At 43.2% G+C, this 19375-nt stretch overlaps 1 protein-coding gene across 2 annotated transcripts in view; it reads left to right on the top strand.

The window, feature by feature from the left end:
• Positions 1–19375, top strand: part of LOC122553394 (latent-transforming growth factor beta-binding protein 2-like) — a 465241-nt gene that overhangs the window by 57991 nt on the left and 387875 nt on the right. For both annotated transcript variants that reach the window (XM_087989653.1, XM_087989652.1), the window contains exon 2: positions 12320–12390. In XM_087989653.1, coding sequence (XP_087845779.1) covers positions 12320–12390 — 71 coding nt within the window. The remainder of the gene's footprint in view (positions 1–12319; positions 12391–19375) is intronic.

Below are 19375 nucleotides of genomic sequence, written 5' to 3'. Positions count from 1 at the left end.
CCTACACATCCCTGAATATTGTGGGCAATTTAGCACAGCTAATTCACCTAACCTGCACATCTTTGGATTGTGGGAGGAAACCCACGCAGACATAGGGGGAATTTGCAGGCTTCACACAGACATCTAGCCAATGTGGGAATCAAACCTGGATCCCTGGTGTTGCGAGGCAGCAATGCTAACCAGTGAACCATCATTCCCTTCCTATAGCGGGGGGACCAGAACTGGATAGAATACTCCAGAAGAGGTCTCACTAATGTCTTGTACAACTTCAAAATGACCTCCAAACTCCTATTCTCAAAGTCTGAGCAATGAAGGCAAACATGCTAAATGCTTTTGTAACCACACTTTTACTTGTGGAGATCTAGATTTGGATAATGTAGTGGAAATGTCAGTGGACCAGTAATCCAGAACCCCAGGCTGATGTTCTGGGCACTTGCATTTGTGTTCCACCATGGCTGATGGTGAAATTTGAATTCAATAAAAATCTAGAATTAGAAAGTAGAGAAGTGCAACTATTGTTGATTGCTATAAAAATCTACGAGGTTCACTGATGCCCTTTAAGGAAAGAAATCTGCCATCCTTAACTTGTTTTATGTACACGTGACTCCAGAACCACAAAACCCTTGATCCTTACTAATCAATCTCCATCTTAAATACACTCAATGACGTGGCCTCCACAGCTTTCTGCGGAAATGGGTTCCGCAGATTCACCACCCTCATTACTGAAGAAATATCTCCTCATCTCAATTCTAAAGTGTGGCCCTTCACCCTGAAGGTTGTGCCTTGGACTAGCCATACAAGTACTGTAGCTAAAAGAGCAGGTCAGAGGCTTGGTAACCTGCAGTGACTAAGTCATCTTCTGACTCCACAAAGCCTGTCCACCATCTACAAGGCACAGGTTAGGAGTGTGATGGAATACTCACCACTTCCCGGGAAGGATACATGGGAAATTATCATTCAAGCCACACACTATTCTGACTTAGGAACATATCACCGTTCCTCAGTGTCACTGGCTCAAAGTATTGGAAGCCCCTCTAGGCATCAGGTGGTTAGGGTTTGGCGATGGTCCTTGTTCTAGGAGGCAGAAGATTCATTCAGGGAACATCCTAAATGCTGTGGGGACCTGAGAGAAACTGTGTAGCGCTGATAGTTCAGTGAATGAGGGAGAAGGAGAGCCGTAAGTCAGCATTTTACTTTGTGTAACTGAGCCGGAATATAGCTGGAGAAACAAGTATTGCACTGACTTGGTGAAGTTTGCAGTTTGTGAAATATGCTTGTGAGTCAGTGCTAGAGTGCAGTTTCCAGAATCCTTGGGAACGTAAACCTAGGAGAGGGGGGGGCAAAACACCAAAACATGAGCAGTCATTGAGACAGTGCATGACAGTAGTTTTTGAAAGAATTTCCAGGCCATATCATCAAAAGTTGACAATTAGAATCTCTCCTGAAATTTTAACAAGATTTGCTCACCCACAGTGTCACTAACTTCTGAGGAACTGCTGAGAAACCCATAGGGTCTGTATCAATCCTGGTTGTTGTTTGATGTGTTCTGTGGGGTATTCTAACATTTTCCTCAGGTTAAGTTTGGATTGTTAGAATATGTTATACCTATCTTGGCACAGCTTGCACCGTTTCTTTGCAATAATCTATGCACATTTAGCTTTATTTCAAATAAAGCTGTTAATCTTTGCTAGCTAAAGGAACCTGCATAACTTGTTCCTAATATGAAACCAGATTCAGTCTCAAATCTATAAAAAAAACTCCTTGATCATTAAGGAGATTTCCACTAGGTATTTTGAAATACTCCAAATAATTGGAAAAGTCACCATGGTTTCGTGAAAGGGAAATTATCTTTAACCAATGTTTACTGGAATCTTTGAAGGTGTAACTTGCGTTGTGCACAAAGGGGCAATTATAGACATATTATACTTCGATTGCCAGAAAACCTTTGACAAGGTTCCACATCAAAGGTTACTGCACAAAGTTTGAACTCACGGTATCAGGTATTACATGGAGTGGTAAGGATGTGGAATGCCCCACCTGCCAATGTAGTTTACTCAGCCACAGTATGGAGATTTAAACAATCCTTGGATAAGCAGATGGATGATGATGGGATGGTGTAGTGAGAATAGTTCACAGGTCGGCGCCAACATCGAGAGCCAAAGGGCCTGTTCTACGCTCTATTGTTTTATCTTCTGGTTGTATTGGTTGGCTGGCAGAAAACAGGGAATATGCATAAATGAGTCTCTTTTCTGATTGGCAGGACGTAATAAGTGAAGTCATAGAGTCACAGAGATGTACAGCACAGAAATAGACCCTTCAGTCCAACTCGTCCATGCTGGCCAGATATCCTAAATTAATCTAGTCCCATTTGCCAGTACTTGTCCCATATCCCTCTAAACCCTTCCTATTCATATACAGGTCCAGATGTCTTTTAAAGGTTGTAATTGTACCAGCCTCCATCACTTTCTCTGGCAGTTCATTCCATACACGCACCACACCCCCCCCTTAGGTCCTATTTTAAATCTTTTCGCTCTCACCCGAAACCTATGCCCTCTAATTCTGGACTCTCCCAACCCAGGGAAAATATTGTCTATTTACCCTATGCATGCCCCTCATGATTTTGTAAAACGTCTCACCCTCAGCCTCCAATGCTCCAGGGTAAACAGCCCCAGCCTATTCAGCCTCTCCCTATAGCTCAAACCTCCAACCCTGGCAACATCCTTGTAGATCTTTTCTGAACCCTTTCAAGTTTCACAACATCCTTCCTAGAGGAAGGAGACCAGAATTCCACACAATACAAATACTTGAACTCAAACAGCAAAGGCAGTAGCTGTGCAGATTCACGTAGGTTTCTTTCTCTCTCTCTCTCTCTCTCTCTCTCTCTCTCCCTCCCTCCCTCCCTCTCTCTCTCCCTCCCTCCCTCCCTCTCTCTCTCTCTCTCTCTCTCTCTCTGTCTCTCTCTCTCTCTTACACTGACCATGTGGTCTCTGCATTTATCTCTCTTCGTCTTTTTTAAAGTGCCGTTGTTTTGATCTTTTTGTTCTCAAAGTTCCAAACCAATGCAACAGCTTATAAAACAGTAATTACTGCTCCTAGAATTCGAGGGAATCAGCTCCAATACCTGAAATACCTCAAAAAGGGAGCAGCTCTTACAGCAACAATTGTTTCCCATCCTCCATCTTGGATTACCCAGCCCACAGCGGTCTGTGCTGGTGCCTCAGCTTTATGCAAATTATGTCACTGAAATAAATGAAGGAAATGAAAAGCATGGCGGCAGCATTTGCACATGATAAAAAGATAAATCGGAAGCTATGTTGTGATGAAGACACAAAGAGGATGAAGACAGATATGGCTAGATTGGGTGCATGAGCAAAATCTGGCAGATTTGAAAATAATGTGGGGAAATGTGAGGATGTTCACTTTAAAAAGGCAGAGCAGACCTTAAATGGAGAACATATGCCCAATTCTGAAGTGGGGACAGATTTACGTGTCCTATTGCATATGGCTCAAATGTTAATATAGGGATCTGGCATCAAGAAGGCTGATGGGATCCTATCCTTTATTTCAAGAGGAACTGAACATAAAAGTAAGGATAGGATACTTCAGTTTTCCAGGACATTTCTGAGACATTTCAAATACTGTGAGGTGGCACAGTGGCTCAGTGGTTATCACTGCTGCCTCACAGTGCCAGGGACCTGGGTTGGATTCCACCCTCAGGCAACTGTCTGTGCGAAGTTTGCACATTCTCCTCGTGTCTGCATGGGTTTCCTTTGGGTGCTCCAGTTTCGTCTCACAGTCCAAGGATGTGCATGTTAGGTGGATTGGCTGTGCAAAATTACCCATAGCATTCAGTGATGTACAGGCTAGGTAGATTAAATGTGGGGAATACAGGGTAGGAGGGTGGGGTGGGATGCCGTTCAGAGGGTTGGTGTGGGCTAAATGGCCTGTTTGCACACTATAGGGATTCAATGTGTGCAGCTTTGGTCTCCTTTTAAACGAAGGATGCAATTATGTGAGAGGTAGTTTACAAGATGAAAATCTGGAATGAGTGAGGTATCTTATGAGGAAAGGTTGGACAGACTGAGTTTGTTTCCATTGGAGTTTTGAAGAGTGAGGGGTGATTTATTTGAAGTAGAGAAGATTCTGAATAGTCATCTTCTTGTTGGTGGTCAGCTTTGTTTTAAAATGAGGGGGTTGCCCTTTTTAGAGAGAATTGAGGAGAACAGAGGATTGTGTGACTTTAGAACTTTAGAAACCAGAGGAGTCTGGTTTTTTTGCTTATTTGATTAGTTTTGAAGACAGAGGTGGATAGATTCTTGTTAGGAAAGGTATTCATCAGGAATAAGGCTTGTGAGCCGAGGGGATGGAGACGTAAACTGGAGGGGGGTGGGCCTGGGGGAAAGTTAGCTGAGAGTGCAATAGGTGGATGGAGATGGGGTGAAGGTGATAGGTCAGAGAGGAGGGTGGAGTGGATGGGGGGAAGGAAGATGGACAGATATGGCAGGTCATAAGGGCAGTGCTGAGTTGAAAGGTTGGATCTGGGAGGGGGAATGAGGAAACTGGTGAAATCCACATTAATCCGGTGTGGTTGGAGGGTCCCAAGGTGTTCTTCCTCCAGGTGTTGGGTGGGGTTAGGGTTTTGCGATGCAGAAGGCCCAGCACCTGCATGTCCTTGGTGGAGTGGGAGGGGAAGTTGAAGTGTTCAGCCACAAGGCAGTGGGGTTGCTTTGTGCGTGTGTCCCGGAGATGTTCTCTGAAGCGTTCTGCAAGTAGGCGATGTGTAAGTAGCATAGAGGAGACCACATCGGGAGCAATGGATACAGTAAATGATGTGTGGAAGTGCAGGCAAATTTCTGATGGATGTAGAAGGCTCCTTGGGGCTTTGGGCGGAGGTGAGGGGAGAGGTGTGGGTGCAGGTTTTGCAATTCCTGCAGTGGCAGTGCTGGGAGGGGAGGATGGGCTGGTGAGGGATGTGGACCTGACAAGAGAGTCGCAGGGGGAATAGTCTTTATGGAAAGTGGATAGGGTGGGAAAGGAAATATATCTCTCGTGGTGGGATGCGTTTGCCGGTGGTGGAAATGGTGAAGGATGATGCGATGTATCTGGAGGTTAGTGGGGTGGAAGGTGAGGACGGGGGGAGATTTCTGTCCTTGGGAAACTGGTGAAATCCACATCAATCCCGTGCTTGGAGGGGAACCATTGAGTTGGATGATCAGCCATGATTGTGATGAATGACAGAGCAGCCTCGAAGGGCCGAATGGTCTCCTCCCCTCCTATTTTCCATATTTCTATGTGTAAATGTTTGCATGATCTGACTGAATGTCAGAGCAGGCTGAAAATGCCGATGGCCTGCTTCTGCTCCCAGTTTTTATGTTTCCTGATAATAGGTCACATCATCATCCTGTCAACATCGAATGTTTATTGTGACTGGTGGAAGAATGGGAGTAGAAAGGAAATGATGTGTCCATCCGACCTTGTTTATAGCATTAGGCAAAAGGCTGATACCAGGTATGGATGGACTGTCTTATGAGCAGAGGTTGAGTAGATTGGCTCTGTACATGTTGGAATGTAACAAAATGTGAGGTGAGCCCAGAAACTATGAAGGCAAATACAAAAAACTGACAGTATGAGCTTCTTTAGATGTAAAAACAATGAAAGGGAGAAATCAAAGAGAACATAGGCCCCTTCAAAAATGAATCTGAGGAGACAGTTATGGGGAACAAGGAAATGTAGAGGAGTTAACCAGATATTTGAATCAATCTTTACAGTGGAAGGTACTTTGAACATTGCATTAATACTAAAGAATATAGAGGAGAAATTAAGAACCATCATCATGAGAGAAGTAGTAATAGGCAAACTAATGGGCCTGAACACAGATAAGTTCCTTGGCCATGATGGCTTCATGTTAGGATCTTAAAGAGATAGCTACAAAGGTCATGGATGCTTTGGTTGTAACTTTCCAAAGATCTGGAATTGTACCAGAGGCTTGGAAAATGATTGATGTGACACCTCTATTCAGAAAGGGAGGGAGGCAGAAATGGGTTGGTGGAGATGGATTAGCCCAGCATTGTTAGAAAAATGTTGGAATAAATTTTTAAGGAAGAAATAGCAGAACATTTGGAAAACCAGCATAACATAATCATGATTTGGAGATGCCGGTGTTGGACTGGGGTGTCCAAAGTTAAAAATCACACAACACCAGGTTATAGTCTAACAGTTTAATTGGAAAGCTAGTGTGCTTCCAATTAAACTGTTGGACTATAATCTGTGTGCTGTGTGTTTTTTAACATAATATAATCAGGCAGAGCCAACATGGCTTCATGAAAGCAAATCGTGTCTGGCAAGAGTTTTTTGTGAAAGACTCAACCAAACTGGATAGAGGGAAACCAGTAGAGGTGTTTTATTTGGACACCTGTTTATTTGGACACCTGTTTGAAAACATACCTCAAAAAAGGTTAAGTTACAAGATAAGAGCCCATGATGTTGGAGGAGATATATTGGTGTGGGTAGAGATTTGACTCCTAAATAGGAAACAGCGAATAAAGGGTTCTTTCTCAGGCTGGCAACCTATTACCAGGAGGTATCAATGCTGTGACCACAACTGTTTACAATATCTAACAATGACTTGGAGGAAGGAACTGAATGGGTTGGAGCCAAATTTGCAGACGACATAAAAACCGGTGGAAAAGTAGGTTTGAGAGCGATACAAACAGTTTATGAGAGATATTGATAGGTTAAATAGGAGTTGACAAATGGAGTATAATGTGGGAAAATGTATGACAGTTCATTTTGGAAGGGAGGGCAAGAGAACAGAATATTATTTAAATGGAGAAAACTGCAGAAAGCTGCAACACAAAGGGACTTGTGAAGCCTCACACATGAAACATAGAAAGCAAGCACACAGGTGCGGCAGGTAGTCAGGAAGGTTAATGGAATGTTGGTCCTTATTTTAATAGGATTTCAGGAAAAGTCTTGCTAACTGTATAAGGTGCTGGTGAGATCACATCAGTACTGTGAGGAGTTTTGTCCCCTTATTTCAGGGAAGCTATCATTTAAGTGGCGGTAATCCAGAGAAGGTTCACGAGGAGGATTCCCTTATGGAGGGATCGTTTAATGAACAACGTTGTGACTCTATTCATTGGAAATTACAAAAATGAGACGTGATCTCATTGAAACATATATAATTCCTGAAAATGTAAATGCTGAGAGGACGTTTCTCCTCATGGGCCAGACGGTATGGTCTCAGAATAAAGCGGCACCAATTTAGGAAAGAGATGAGGAGGAATTTCTTCTCTAAGAAGGTTGTGAGTCTTTGGACTCACAGAGAGCTGTGGGGTCCGAGTCCTTGTGTGTATTTAGGGCTGTGATAGATTGGCTCTTGATTAGTGGGGGAATCAAGGGACATGGGGGAAAGGGCAAGGAAATAGATATGAGGAATGTCAGATTGGCCATCATCCTATGGAAGGGTTGAGCAAGCTCGAGGGGCTGAATAGTTTACTCCTCTTCCTATTTCTTATGTTCTTATGAATTTATAGCAATAGACATGATTCTTAGGGGACTTGACAGGGTAGATGCAGTAAGATTGTTTTCCTCTTATAGGAGAATCTAGGCCCAGCGGGTATTATCTGGGAATAAAGGGTTGCACAATTATGAGTGAGGTGAGGATGAATTTCTTCTCTCAAAGGGTTGTGAATTTGTGGAATTCTTTACCACAATGGGCTGTTGAAGTTGGGTCATTAAATATATACAAGGCTGAGATAAACAGATTTTTAATCAATAATGAAACCAAGAGTTACGGGGAAAAGGCAGGAATGTGGAGATGAGGAGTGTCAAATCAGCTACGATCTCATCAAAAGGCAGAGCAGATTTGATGGGCTGAATGGCCTATTTCTGGTCCTATATCTTATGGTCTTACATGGCAGCTGCAAGCATGAACAAGGAAATAATGTTTGAAAGTACTGCCTCCCGGCTTTCAACTTTCACACAAATTAGAGAATACAAAATGCAAGAAAATCAATAGCAGTTTTCTATATAAAAAAACAGATGCTCCAGAAATAATTGTAATGAATTATATTATATCATTAAATGGCACACAGAGATGACTGGTGTCAATAAATACCAAAGTACTTAAGTCATTTTCATACTGAGTTTGATTTAGATCATATTCACAAAATATGAAGAGCTTCAGAGATCTAAAGGATGGTGCCAAAATAGATTGAAAACTGAGTGAGATCCACAAACACCATGAAAGACCAGAAAATAGGGCCAAATGGGATTAGATGCCTGGCTAGATTTAAAACAAAACACTGGATTCAAGTCTGTGAAAGGGTTGCTAAAATATAAAGAACAGGAGGAAATAATGTTCTGCTATCTAATATTTCCTTTTTCTCCGAGTCTTTTTCTGACCTGGCATTGCTATTTTCTACCATACTTGCTCAATTGCTTCTTGCAGCATGTTTCGGCATCGAGAATTTTCCTTGACAGAGGTATATTTAAATCCCCTTCCAATCGTTATTTGTTATTGAACTTTATGTATCTTCATGTAGCAGATAGAATGTTGTGGTCTGAAGGTTGAATTAGATTCATGTTGCTACTGCTTTGTTGCTGAGTAAAAGCAGAGGGCAGATAGATTATATCTTAGTCTGGCAAATGAAGAAATGCATTTGGATTTAAGATAAATAATTTAAAAACAAAAAACTTGTATGAGAAAACCGATTGTCAAAAGCATGTAAACAAGTACTGAGGAAATCATCTGCTCTCAATTTCTACAAATTAATGCATGAATAGCTGACATATTTTCTAAATTTCTGGATCTGTCTTGGCTGCATTTGAATTTTTGCTTATAATCCCAGATTTAGATCAATCCCAGAAAAGCTTCCTTGGCAATATATGGTTGAATTCAGTCAGGAAAAGCCAAGGGGTTCAAAGTGATCTGCAGCACAGAAGAAAATAACTTTGTTGGGTCTTACAGAATTCACTGGAGCAACAAATATATGCAAATGAGACTGAATTCAAATATGCCCCGTGACACACTTCTCTGGGGGAGGAATATCGGTCGAACGAGAAACACGCATTTGTTAATTTGCCTGAGTGAGTTAGCATTTTGAACACTATCAAATGGGCCAAAGCAATCCCAGAGAACATCAAGCTGCATTGAGGTTTATACACTTGGCATTTTAAGAAATATTTTAGTTGCAATTTTCAGTCACCTATGTGCTCCTAATGCCAAATTATATTTTACTTAGATTAGATTAGATTACTTACAGTGTGGAAACAGACCCTTCGGCCCAACAAGTCCACACCGACCCTCCGAAGAGCAACCCACCCACACCCATTCCCCTACGTTTACCCCATTCACCTAACACTACGGGCAATTTAGCATGGCCAATTCACACAACACCAGTTTATAGACCAACAGGTTTATTTGGAAGCACTAGCTTTTGGAGCGCTGCTCCTTCGTCAGGTGGTTGTGGAGTATAAGATCGAAGGACATAGAATTTACAGCAAAAGTTTACAGTGTGATGTAACTGAAATTATATATTGAAAAAGACCTGGATTGTTTGTTAAGTCTCTCATCTGTTAGAATGACCATGTTAGTTTCACTTCTTTCATATGTAAATCCCAGAACTTCTCTTAAAGTTACGTTCTCGAGTGAACTTGCACTGCTGTCTCACAGCACCAGGGACCCGAGTTCGATTCTCACCTCGGGTGACAGTCTGTGTGGAGTTTGCACATTCTCCCCGTGTCTGCGTGAGTTTCCTCCGGGTGCTCCGGTTTCCTCCCACAATCCAAAGATGTGCAGGTCAGGTGAATTGGCCTTTCTAAATTGCCCATAGTGTTAGGTGGAGAAAGTGAGGTCTGCAGATGCTGGAGATCAGAGCTGAAGATGTGTTGCTGGAAAAGCGCAGCAGGTCAGGCAGCATCCAGGGAACAGGAGAATTGACGTTTATTAGTCTGGGGTAAATATAGAGGAGGGTAATGGGTCTGGGTGGGTTACTCTTTGGAGGGTCGATGTAAACTTGTTGGGCCGAAGGCCTGTTTCCATACTCTAGGGAATCTAATCAAAAAATAAATCTAAAAAATAGGTCCCATGTTGGCTCATATAATGCATTGATGGTGCGAGGTACCCTATGTGAGACTGTCTATGTCCCAATGTTCAGACTGATTCCAATCTAAAAAAGGGATTTATTTAATCTGACATGGATTCATGCAGGTTTTGAGCAAAATAACATTTACAACAAAGAGAACAAAGAACCAAGAAGCTTTATAGCCCAGGAACAGCCCTTCGGCCCTCCAAACCTGAGCTGATCCAAATCCACTGTCTAAACCTGTTGCTCAATTCCTAAACATCTATACCCCTCTGCTCCCCACCTACTCATGCATCTGACGAGATGCATCTTAAACGAATCTATCGTGCCTGCCTCTACTATCTCTGCTGGCAACGTATTCCAGGCACCTACCATCCTCTGTGTAAAGTACTGCCGCGTATATCCCCCTTAAAGTTTTCACCTCTCACCTTGAAAGTGTAACCTCGTGTTATTGAATCCTTCACCCTGGGAAAAAAGCGCATCTCTATCTACCCTGTCTATACTCTTCATGATTTTGTAGACCTCAATCAGTCCTCCCCTCAATCTTTCTTTTTCTAATGAAAACAAACCTAACCTACTCAATCTTTCTTCATAGCTTGCACCTTCCATACCAGACAACATCCTTGTCAACCTTCTCTGCACATTCTCCAAAGCGTCCACATCCTTTTGGTAATGTGGTGACTAGAACTGTACACAGTATTCTAAATGCGACCGAATGCGACCGAACAATTTTAATATGACCTGCCAGCTCTTACATTCAATACCCAGTCTGATGAAGGCAAGCGTACCATATGCCTTCTTGACCACTCTTTCCACCTGTGGAGCCACCTTCAGGGTACAATGGACCTGAACTCCCAGATCTCTCTGCTCATCAACTTTTCCCATCAGGCTCTTCCATTTACTGTATAATTTGCTCTCAAATTAGACTTCCCAAAATATATCACCTGACATTTGCCTGGATTGAACTCCATCTGCCACTTCTCCGCCCAACTCTCCAGTCTATCTATATTCTCCTGTATTCTTTGACAGTCCACTATGCTTTCTGCTACTCCACCAATCTTCATTTCATCTGCAAACTTATTGATCATACCAACAGTGCCCTCTTCCAGATTATTTATGTATATCAGAAACAACAGTGGCCCCAACACTGATCCCTGTGGAACACCACTGGTCATCTTTCTCCATTTCGAGAAACTCCTTTCAACTACTACTCTCTGTTTCCTGTTGCTCAACCAGTTCTTTATCCACCTAGCTAGAACACCTTGCACACCATGTGACTTCACTTTCTTCATTAGTTTACCATGGGGAAGGTTATCAAATGCCTTACTAAAGTCCATGTAAATGATATAACAGCCCTTTCCTTCATCAATCAACTTGGTCACTTCCTCAAAGAACTCAAATAAGTTGGTAAGGCACGATCTCCCCCAACAAAACCATGTTGCCTATCACTGATAAGCTCATTCTTTTTCAAACATAAGTAGATTTTATCCCTCAGTACTTTCTCCAGCAACATTCCCACACTGATGTAAGGCTCACTGGTTTGTAGTTACCTAGAATATCCCTACTACCCTCCTTGTACGGGGGACAACATGAGCAACCTTCCAGTCCTCCGGCACCTCACTTGTGTTTAAGGAAACACAGAAATATAATTCTGTAAGTACAACGTCACCCCACAAACTTATGTGTGTATGTGTGTGTGTGTGTGTGCGTGTGGGTGTGTGTGTAGAGGGGAGATATGAGTGTCTTTGAGAGAGTGTGAGTATGTGTGTGACTCTGGCTGTAAAGGGGTATAAGTCTGTGAGAGGGTGCGTGTGTGAGTGTGGGAGTGTATGTGTGAACGTATGAGAGGGAGCTTGTGTATGAGAGAGGGTCTGCGTGACCGTATAGGTGTGTGTGTGTGTATAGTGGGGTCACCTGTAATGTGACATGAACCAGGGTCCTGGATGAGGCCATTATAGAGCTTGACGATGAACATCAGCTCCTATTTCATCTTTGACACATCACAGCAGAACCCATATTGTTATCATATTTGCAACACCTTTGATCTAATTGGTTTTCACTGGATGAACTTGCTAACTCACTGGGGAGTCCCAGAGGCATTGCTTGCAATAGTTTTGTGAATGATTTGATAGGTAACATGGCCAAATGAATGAACATCTTTTCTAACATAGCAAACACAATGAATCGAAGAAAGAACCTCATAATTAACCTGCACGCTAATTTTCTTTCAGAGCTAATGTTTGTGGAAGACAGTGCTGTTCTGGATGGACTGTGAGCCCTGGTACAAACAGATGTATAAAACGTAAGTATTGCAATGAAAACAACTTTGGAAATTTCTTGTTATCTTGGCTGTTTTCATTGAAATAATTATTGGGAAAATAATACAGCTGAGGTTAAAATATATGCGAGGTGAATATATTGATGGTGATTTTAACTGTCTTTTTTCACATTGACTTCCAGAGTTGTTGAATTTATAGCTACCTGAGGTGTTACATACAACAGTGGTACAGGTCAAAAGCAGAAGGGTAGCTGAGCTGCATTCTGTATAATTAATATATTATCAGTTCACTTCAACTATGCACTATAAATATTGGTGCAATTATGTTTCATAGAATATAGAACATAGAACATTACAGCGCGGTACAGGCCCTTCGGCCCTCGATGTTGCACCGCCCTGTCATACTAATCTGAAGCCGATCCCACCTACACTATTCCATGTACGTCCATTTGCCCGTCCAATGACGACTTAAATGCACTTAAACTTGGCGAATCTACTACTGATGCAGGCAAAGCATTCTATACCTTTACTACTCTCTGAGTAAAGAAACTACCTCTGACATCTGTCTTATACCTATCTCCCCTCATTTTAAAGTTGTGTCCCCTCGTGTTTGCCGTCCCCATACTTGGAAAAAGGCTCTCCCTGTCCACCCTATCTAACCCTCTGATTATCTTGTATGTCTCTTAAGTCACCTCTCAACCTTCTTCTCTCTAAGGAGAACAGCCTCAAGGCCCTCAGCCTTTCCTCATAAGACATTCCTTCCATACCAGGCAACATCCTAGTAAATCTCCTCTGCACTCTTTCCAAAGCTTCCACATCCTTCTTATAATGCGGCGACCAGAACTGGACACAAAACTCCAAGTGTGGCCGTACCAGAGCTTTGTACAGCTGCAGCATAACCTCCTGGTTCTGGAACTCAATACCTCTATTAATAAAGGCCAAAACACTGTATGCCTTCTTAACAACCCTGTCAATCTGGGTGGCAGCTTTCAGGGATCTGTATACATGGACACTGAGATCTCTCTGCTCATCTGCACTCCCAAAAATCCTACCATTAGCCCAGTACTTTGCATTCCGATTACTCCGTCCAAAGTGTATCACCTCACACTTGTTCACATTAAACTCCATTTGCCACCTCTCAGCCCAGCTCTGCATTCTATCTATGTCTCTCTGCAACCTACTACATCCTTCGTTACCATCCACAATTCCACTGACCTTAGTGTCATCCGCAAATTTACTAACCCACCCTTCTAAGCCCTCATCCAGGTCATTTATAAAAATGATGAACAGCAGTGGACCCAACACCGACCCTTGCGGTACACCACTAGTAACTGGACCCCAAGATGAACATGTTCCATCAACTGCAACCCTCTGTTTTCTTTCAGCAAGTCAATTACTGATCCAAACTGCTATGTCTCCCACAATCCCATTCCTCCGCATTTTGTGTAATGGCCTACTGTGGGGAACCTTATCGAACACCTTGCTGAAATCCATATACACCACATCAACCTGTTTACTCTCATCTACCTGTTTGATCACTTTGTCAAAAAACTCAATAAGATTCGTTAGGCACGGCCTACCCTTCACAAAACCGTGCTGACTGTCCCTGATCAGATTATTCCTTTCGAGATGGTTATAAATCCTACCTCTTATAACCTTTTGCAACACTTTACCAACAACTGAAGTGAGACTCACTGGTCTGTAATTACCAGGGTTGTCTCTACTACCCTTTTTGATCAAGGGAACCACATTTGCTATCCTTCAGTCCTCAGGCAATATTCCTGTAGATAATGATGATTTGAAGATCAATGCCAAAGGCTCGGCAATCTCTTCCCTTGCTTCCCAGAGGATCCTAGGATAGATCCCATCCGGCCCAGGGGACTTGTCTATTTTCACACTCTGCAGTATTTCTAATACATCTTCCTTGTGAACCTCAATCTTATCTAGTCTAGATGCAAGTATTTCTGTGGTTCCCTTGTTCAAAAAGGGTAGTAGAGACAACCCTGGTAATTACAGACCAGTGAGTTTCACTTCAGTTGTTGGTAAAGTTTCAGTAAGATTAGGGAGGGTGGTAAAAAAGGAGGGGGGGGGTGGCGTTGCTAATTAGAAATGGTATAACGGCTGCAGAAAGGCAGTTCGAGGGGGATCTGCCTTTGGAGGTAGTATGGGCTGAAGTCAGAAATAGGAAAGGTGCAGTCACCTTGTTGGGTGTTTACTATAGGCCCCCCAATAACAGCAGAGATGTGGAGAAACAGATTGGGAAACAGATTTTGGAAAGGTGCAGAAGCCACAGGGTAGTAGTCATGGGCGATTTCAACTTCTCAAATATTGATTGGAAGCTCTTTAGATCAAGTAGATTGGGCGGTGTTTGCGCAGTGTGTCCAGGAAGCTTTTCTAACTCAGTATGGTAGATTGTCCGACCAGAGGGGAGGCCATATTGGATTTGGTACTCGGTAATGAACCGGGACAAGTGATGGGCTTGTTAGTGGGCGAACATTTTGGTGATGGTGACCACAATTCTGTGACTTTCACCTTGGTTATGGAGAGAGATAGGTGCGTGCAACAGGGTAGGTTTTACAATTGGGGGAAGGGTAATTATGATGCTGTAAGACAGGATCTGAGGAGCATACGTTGGGAGCATAGGCTGTCAGGGAAGGATGTCGTGGAAATGTGGACCTTCTTCAAGGAACAGATACGACGTGTCCTTGATATGTATGTACCTGTCAGGCAGGAAAGAGATGGTCGTGTGAGGGAACCTTGGTTGACGAGGGAGGTTGAATGTCTTGTAAAGAGGAAGAAGGAGGCTTACATAAGGTTGAGGAAACAGGGTTCAGACAGAGCAGTGGAGGGATACAGGATAGCCAGAAGGGACCTGAAGAAAGGGATTAGGAGAGCTAAGAGAGGGCATGAAAAATCTTTGACGGATAGGATCAAGGATAACCCAAAGGCATTTTATGCGTATGTGAGAAACATGAGAATGACGAGAACGAGGGTAGGTCCGATCAAGGACAGTAGTGGGAGATTGTGTATTGAGTCGGAAAAGATAGGAGAGGTCTTGAATGAGTACTTTTCTTCAGTATTTACGAACGAGAGGGACCGTATTGTTGAAGAGGAGAGTGTGAAACGGACTGGTAAGCTAGAGGAGATACTTGTTAGGAAGGAAGATGTGTTGGACATTTTGAACAACTTAAGGATAGACAAGTCCCCCGGGCCTGATGGGATATATTATGTGGGAAGCAAGAGAGGAAATTGCAGTACCGTTGGCAATGATCTTTTCGTCTTCACTGTCAACGGGGGTGGTACTAGGGGACTGGAGAGTGGCGAATGTTGTGCCCCTGTTCATAAAAGGGAATAGGGATAACCCCGGGAATTACAGGCCAGTTAGTCTTTCTTCGGTGGTAGGCAAAGTAATGGAAATGGTACTGAGGGATAGGATTTATGAGTATCTGGAAATACACTGCTTGATTAGGGACAGCCAGCACGGATTTGTGAAGGGTAGATCTTGCCTTACAAGTCTTATTGAATTCTTTGAGGAGGTGACTAAGCATGTGGATGAGGGTAGAGCAGTGGATGTAGTATGCATGGATTTTAGTAAGGCATTTGATAAGGTTCCCCATGGTAGGCTTATGCGGAAAGTCAGGAGGCATGGGATAGAGGGAAATTTGGCCAATTGGATAGAAAACTGGCTAACCGGTTGAAGTCAGAGAGTGGTGGTAGATGGCAAATATTCAGCCTGGAGCCCAGTTACAAGTGGAGTTCCGCAGGGATCAGTTCTGGGTCCTCTGCTGTTTGTAATTTTTATTAATGACTTGGAAGAGGGGGTCGAAGGGTGGGTCAGTAAATTTGCAGATGATACGAAGATTGGTGGAGTTGTGGATAGTGAGGAGGGCTGTTGTTGGCTGCAAAGAGACTTAGATATGATGCAGAACTGGGCTGAGGAGTGGCAGGTGGAGTTCAACCCTGCCAAGTGTGAGGTTGTCCATTTTGAAAAGACAAATAAGAATACGGAATACAGGGTTAACGGTAGGGTTCTTAGTGAGGTGGAGGAACAGAGGGATCTTGGGGTCTATGTTCATAGATCTTTGAAAGTTGCCACTCAGGTGGATAGAGCTTGTAAGAAGGCCTATGGTGTATTAGTGTTCATTAGCAGAGGGATTGAATTCAAGAGTCATAAAGTGATGTTGCAACTGTACAGGACTTTGGTTAGGCCACATTTGGAGTACTGTGTGCAGTTCTGGTCGCCTCACTTTAGGAAAGATGTGGAAGCTTTGGAGAGGGTGCAGAGAAGATTTACCAGGATGTTGCCTGGAATGGAGAATAGGTCGTACGAGGATAGGTTGAGAGTGCTAGGCCTTTTCTCGTTGGAGCGGCGAAGAATGAGGGGTGACTTGATAGAGGTTTGTAAGATGATCAGAGGAAAAGATAGAGTAGACAGTCAGAAACTTTTTCCCCGGGTGCAACAGAGTGTTAGAAGGGGACATAAATTTAAGGTGAAGGGTGGAAGGTATAGGGGAGATGTCAGGGGTGGGTTCTTTACCCAGAGAGTGGTGGGGGCATGGAATGCGCCGCATGTGGGAGTGGTAGAGTCACAATCTTTGGTGACCTTTAAGCGGCAATTGGATAGGTACATGGATGGGTGCTTAAGCTAGGACAAATGTTCGGCACAACATCGTGGGCTGAAGGGCCTGTTCTGTGCTGTATTGTTCTATGTTCTATGTTCTATCTTCCTCACCAACATTTTCATTTTCTCTAGTGAACACTGTCGAAAAATATTTATTTAGTGCTTCCCCTATCTCCTCTGACTCCACACACAACTTCCCACTATTATCCTTGATTGGCCCTAATTTAACTCTCGTCATTCTTTTATTTCTGACATACCTATGGAAAGCCTTAGGGTTAACCCTGATCCTATCCGCCAACAACTTGTCATGTCCCCTCCTGGCTCTTCTGAGTTCTCTTTTTAGGTCTTTCCTGACTTCCTTGTAACCCTCAAGCGCCCTGAGTTTTCACATTTTGTCCTAACATAAGCCTTCTTCTTCTTCTTGACCAGGGATTCCACTTGCTTAGTAAACCATGGCTCAAGCGTTCTATATCTTCCTCCCTGCCTGACAGGTACATACTTATCTAGGACACACAGAAGCTTTTCCTTGAATAAGCTCCACATTTTTAATGTGCTCATCCCCTGCAGTTTCCTTCCCCATTCTATGCTTCCTAAATCTTTCCTAATTGCATCATAATTCCCCTTCCCCCAGCTGTAACTCTTGCTCGATGGAGTACACCTATCCCTTTCCATCACTAAAGTAAACCTGACAGAATTGTGATTGCTGTCTCCAAAGTGCTCATCTACTTCCAAATCTAACACCTGGCCAGGCTCCTTACCCAGTACTAAATCTAAAGTGACTTCGCCCCTTGTAGGCCTGTCTACATACTGTGTCAGGAAGCCCTCCTGCACACACTAGGCAAAAACTGACCCATCTATAGTACTCGTACTGTAGTGATCCCAGTCAATATCTGGATAGTTGAAGCCCCCCATGACAACTGCCCTGCCTCTCTCACTCCTATTGAGAATCATCGTTGCTATCCTTTCCTCTACATCTCTGGGACTATTCGGAGGCCTATAGAAAACTCCCAGCATGGTGACTTCTCCTTTCCTGTTTCTAACCTCAGCCCATACTACCTCAGTTAACGAGTCCCAAACATCCTTTCTACAACTGTAATATTGTCCCTGATCAACAATGCCACACCTCCCCCTCTTTTACCATCTTCTCTGTTCTTACTGAAACATCTGAATCCCGGAACCTGCAACAGCCATTCCTGTCCCTGCTCTATCTATGTCTCCGTAATGGCCACAACATCGAAGTCCCAGGTACCAACCCACGCTGTCAGTTCACCCACTTTATTTCGGATGCTCCTCGCATTGAAGTACACACACTTCAAACCAGGTTCTCGCTTGCCAGTGTCAGATACTTGATTTTGGAACTCTCTACTCTCATCCTCTTCTGTACCTGTCCTACAATTTTGGTTCCCATCCCCCTGCTGTATTAGTTTAAATCCACCTTAATAGCTTTAGTGAATTTCCCACCCAGGATATTGGTACCCCTCTGGTTTAGATGAAGACCATCCTGTTTGTAGAGGTCCCACCTACCCCAGAAAGAGCTCCAATCATTTATCTATAACCTGGCAATAAAGGATTGAGAAAATATCTGCAGTTCCTCTTCCTTATTGGCTGCATTGATGCAAGTTTATTTGCTTGCTGTAAATGATAGAGGGTTCTACTAAGAAATTTGTAAACTGTATGTTTTTATACTGCTTTTTTGGATAACACTAGATTTGGCAGAGTTCCTTGATCACTAGTCTATCTCAATTTATACATTGTGGTGGAAAAGAATACTTGCCTTTTGAAACAGATTCCTGTGTGAAAGCATCTGGTTGAGGTCTTCAAGTCCTTTAGCTGAACATGAAAACCCAAAACCTAACAGAAAAGTTCAGTATTAGCCAACAAAAAGACAAGCATTTTTCCTTGCCACATGTCATGTACCATCAATAATAATGGGAAGGTCAATGAGCAACTTTGCAGACTTCGTTGTGGAAGCCAAGTTCCACCATGACATTCTCCTCCTCTGGGTATTCCTGTGGGATACTGTCCTCCGGTATAAATGTGTAGGTGTTACACTGACCTAGACTCCTTTGATTCAGTTGATCATTTGATTTAGATGATGGAATCCCCGTCGTGTTAGTAAAATTCCAGTCAAGGAGACTAAGTCAATGTAACAACACCTACACATTCATACTGGAGATGGTTTCTAGCTTGCATTGACAGATGATGGATCTGTGGAGTGAAGTTACTATCGAATGCCATTCCAGAGGCTACTGTTGAGATAGCTACCCCATTAAGGACAGTGGTCTGCCTCTCTGAGCCAATGGTTTGTTCAGACGCTTAGTGACTTTGGCAGTGTCACCCGTGGAGATGACTGCTGCTGCAGGAGCTACAGACAGATGGTGAGGTTTC

Source organism: Chiloscyllium plagiosum, unplaced genomic scaffold (genome assembly GCF_037043375.1).
Source record: "Chiloscyllium plagiosum isolate Xiang-an unplaced genomic scaffold, Cpla_swu_hap1 HiC_scaffold_8, whole genome shotgun sequence".
Taxonomy (NCBI): domain Eukaryota; kingdom Metazoa; phylum Chordata; class Chondrichthyes; order Orectolobiformes; family Hemiscylliidae; genus Chiloscyllium; species Chiloscyllium plagiosum.
Note: the sequence above shows the minus strand (reverse complement) of the source record. Positions and strands in the feature narration are given on the sequence as shown.